Source organism: Austrofundulus limnaeus, unplaced genomic scaffold, assembly GCF_001266775.1.
Source record: "Austrofundulus limnaeus strain Quisiro unplaced genomic scaffold, Austrofundulus_limnaeus-1.0 Scaffold322, whole genome shotgun sequence".
NCBI lineage: Eukaryota > Metazoa > Chordata > Actinopteri > Cyprinodontiformes > Rivulidae > Austrofundulus > Austrofundulus limnaeus.
Genome location: NW_013952724.1, coordinates 190254 through 194396, shown reverse-complemented (window position 1 = coordinate 194396; position 4143 = coordinate 190254). Strand labels below are relative to the sequence as shown.

The 4143-nt window shown below is 39.3% G+C and overlaps 1 protein-coding gene across 1 annotated transcript in view; it reads right to left on the bottom strand.

The window, feature by feature from the left end:
- The window catches only part of nuf2 (UF2 component of NDC80 kinetochore complex), a gene marked incomplete in the record, with an annotated part of 12352 nt that extends 9004 nt beyond the window's left edge, over positions 1–3348 (bottom strand). The window contains 4 exon segments of the mRNA XM_014022276.1: positions 880–941; positions 1665–1741; positions 2361–2435; positions 3135–3348. Of these exon segments, the coding sequence (XP_013877730.1) occupies positions 880–941; positions 1665–1741; positions 2361–2435; positions 3135–3257 (337 nt within the window).
- Positions 3349–4143: the final 795 nt, after the last annotated feature.

Sequence of the window (4143 nt, the reverse complement as noted above, 5' to 3'; positions counted from 1 at the left end):
CAGTTTTCATTATTTAGTTAGTTTTAGTTAACTGTAATAACCCTGCAGAAACCTCATCCGCTCCAAAGGATTAGGCCACAGTCAGTAACCCCACGCACCAACATCTTTCAAGTTTTATATGCATATCACACCCACTGCAGTAAAAAGACAAATATTTGTTTATATTTTCATTTGCTTGACAATATTAAAACACATTAGTTCTAAGTGTAGTGAGCACATTTAGTTAACTTTTCTACATTTGATTTGTCATACACCTTTTTAATATTTGTTGTTTGTGGGGCAGTTCCTTGGATTGCGGTTCTCCTAAATCACTCGTACGCACAATTTAAGAACAAATCTGTGCGTACGAACGGTTCTTGCATGAGGCCCATTGTTTCTTTTAAAGCCGGGACTAACAGTACATCTATCTGTTACAAAACAGTTCAGTTAGCAGGAATTTTTTTTTTCCACCCCCCCAAACTTTGAGAAACATTTTATGAAAGAAGCACATGCTTCTGTCACGTTAAACAGAAGATAAATCATTTCTGATAACAGTTTTTAGATAAAGAACTTCTAAATTATCAAATATTTTTGTGCCCCATCAGGGTTTGAGCATCACTCACTACATCCATCTTTACATCTTTCTTTACAAAAACATCTTATAAACTGTTAACTTCTGTGCACTAACCAACTTTTCTTTAGGTGGTTGTGTAGTTTTATGGGTTTTAACTGATCCAGAATGAAAATCCTGCATGATTTACTGAGCTAAGAATCAGTYGCATTAAAGCACTGAACAGGTCACGACTGCTGAACTGGATCTCTGTCTGGTTCTACATACTAACTCAATCTGAGAAACAAACATGTAAACATCACAATAAACAAAAAGATGAAGTCACTCACTTGGAGTCAGTAGATCACTGAGTGAGAAGTCATACACCATGCACATGGGCAGGAACTGACGCCTAAAACCAAAAACAAACACACAGTCCAGGGTCTTGTTTACAAATGTTAGTGTTATTCTAATGTTTATATTGGGATAAATAGACAAAAACAGTGAAATAAAAACACATTTAAATAGCTCTGCAGTAGCTTCCATGCTGGGCATTTGAAATCCCTTTCAAATAATTTGATTTTGACCCARACCTTCAGATGAGCTGAGGCTGCTGTGTTTAGTGAAAATGTSCACAGAAACAGACAAAAAGCATCACTTTGTTTTTATCTGGTAACCCTGATGACTCAGCTGCATGAAGACTGAAGAGGAGTGTTTTCTTCCTTCATGCTGAAAACAGCAGACGAACAAAAAAAATAAAAAAATAACTCCTCTCTGACATTTAGTGTAACTGTTGCTGGTGGTTTATATGTCTCTTGAGATWAAGCACTTTGTGATGTAATAACGTAACTTGCCCTACAAACAGACCTGTTCTCCATTTGAGCCCTGCTCCACATTGTGTGGTCAGACCAAAACAGTCAACATGTTAGAAGTTAATCACATCTTTCTTCTTATGGCTAATATTAGCTCAGAATTGCAGAGCGGGAAAATTTTATGAAATTCTTGTTTTAAAACAAACAAAAAAAACAATAAATCATAAACAGAGACTTAGTGTTTGGTCACACACAGTTACAGAAAACAATAAACTCAGTCCCCCAAGAGGTTTTGATTTGACCACGGAGAACAGGAGCCTCACATGCACGTGTAGACACTCAGAATGTAAGTAGCTTCCTCATGATAGGCTGGATACTGGATGTTCTCCAACAGAGGAACCTGTGGAAACACAAAACAGAATGAGGTTCTTCTAAAGTCCTTAAGTCCACTTCCTGTCCTTCTGCTGTCGACTCAAAACATTTAGTTTTCCACATCAAAAGAGGAATTTGAGACAACAGCTGTTTACATGTGGGTCTGATACACATGCAGGGAGTGGTTCCTGCTGATGGACGGGACACCAGCAGACCACCCCCTCCCATGCAAACAATTTAAGGCTTAATTAATTCAGGTTTACACCAAAACCCAGGCTTAATCACTTATCCTAGATTTGTGCAATAGGCTCCTGGTTTAAAGTGTGAWGTGACCATACTGAAGTTTCTAGACTGACTCGGTCCATCTTCAGACCTTAAACCCCACAGAGCTGATTCTACCTGCTAAAGAGGAGCCTGAAGGAACAAAGCCCCTGACCCAGAACTGAACCAGACTGAAAGTAAAGCTTTGGTCAGTGGGTCACAGGCTTCATGCGGTTTCATCAAACAGAGAMTCTGAAACAGAGCTCTGTGTTGTGGTAAACAAGCAGGATGCAAAAACAAACAAACAAAAGAACAAATACAGAGTCYATAAAATCCTTAGTTTTATAAGAAGCAATCTTAAAAGAGATTTTAGTGGTTAAACTCACCATGGAGTGACACTCGGGTCTAAAGTCGGTCAGGAGATGTAACACTCTCATGTACAGAGTCTGAACAGCTTGTGGCTGAAAGAGACGAGATGTTTGTCATCAAAAACTCTCCTTTTTTTGTCTCCTACAGACAGGACCAAACCAGCTGTACTTATGTTGATAAAGAAGATTTTATAAAAGTTTTCTCTCACTCTTTACTTTGGTTCAAGTGAATAAAACAGCAATCAGTTTGAGTTAAAGAGTTAAACAATTTGTTTAAGTATGGATATAGGGTTAGTTTTTCTTGTGTAGTGATTTGGTATAAAGGGGATCTGCGTTGATCACAAACAGGAAAAGTACTTTATTTGTCATCTAGTTGTTTATTTTTCCTTTCAGAGTATTCATTTAAAGATTTAATATTAGTTATTTAATAAACTGATTGTTTTTAGTCGCTAAAAGGTTCTGAACGCATCAAACATTTGCTGAAAGTTTCATGGGAAGCTCTAAAAATGTATCACTTAAAAATATTGTAACTTTATTTTAATTATCTTTGTGTCATTTCAAAGTTTTCACAAGTCTTTCAGCGTAAGTCAATTGTTAAATTAATACAAACCTATAATTTTGAACAGACTTGAAACACGAGCTTAATATAAAAGTTTAAATCGTTAGTTTTAGCTTATGACAGTGGAACAGTAAAATGATTTCATTCAGTCTTAAAACAGCTGCCTTTCCGCAAAAGAAGACATTTAAGTACGCTTTTATTAAACGGACCGGTTCTATAGAACCGGACTTTACCTTCGGAACCGGAGTCAGGTCGCTTTTGGTGAGTTGTTTTGCTTCTTGTCCGGTGAGAACATCATTTCTATAAAAGTTCACTAACGTCTCCGCGTTGTGAACAGGAAAAGTATTATCAGCCATCACTGTACCGGAGTGAACAAGCTGAGAACAACAGACAGTTAATGAAAACAACAACAATCATACAAAATTGGCGCCTTCCGCCTTTTCTTCTTCTCCTATTTGTATCCGGTCTGCTGGCGCGTGGCAAACAGCCGTGAATGAGCACGACGCCYTCTTGTGGCTGACCGGAGAAACACGAACGGATGGCCTCCGTGCAGCCTGTGCCACTGAGATGAGAATCTGTGCCGCCATCTTGGAAAGACCTGCTGCCAGAATGGTGGCAGATTATCAATATCAGATTAAAAACGACTTGTGTGTGTGTGCGTGCGTGCGTGCGTGCGTGCGCACTGCAATAGAACTATTATTAGTAGGGGCGCAACTACTTATTTTCTGAGGTGTATGAAAAGACATCATCGGCACCCCACCACCACCCTCAACAGTGGCGCCTCCAGAATTGTTTTTCAAGGGGGGCCATGGGTGGCCTCTGAAAAACCAGGGGTGGCACACCAAAACTAATACCCATTTTATGATGCTTTTGTAAAAATGACAATTTGAAAACTATGGCAACTTAAGAGTTAAGGGTTTACCAACAGATGTCCAGTTTGTTATTTTACAGATAATTTTACTGATTCTGTGATGCAAGGGCGTAACTTTCTGAAGGACTGGTGTGGACATGTCCCCACCAACTTTGGACGGACAGGGACAGTCCCCACCAATATTCACACATCTTTTTTCCTTTGCGTGCATCTACATTTCCCGACAGTAACGCGCTTCAGGCCGGTCTCAGGTAGGACAGAGTGTCTCAGATAGGACAGAGTGTCTCAGGTAGGAGGACAGAGTGTCTCAGATAGGACAGAGTGTCTCAGATAGGACAGAGTGTCTCAGGTAGGACAGAGTGTCTCAGATA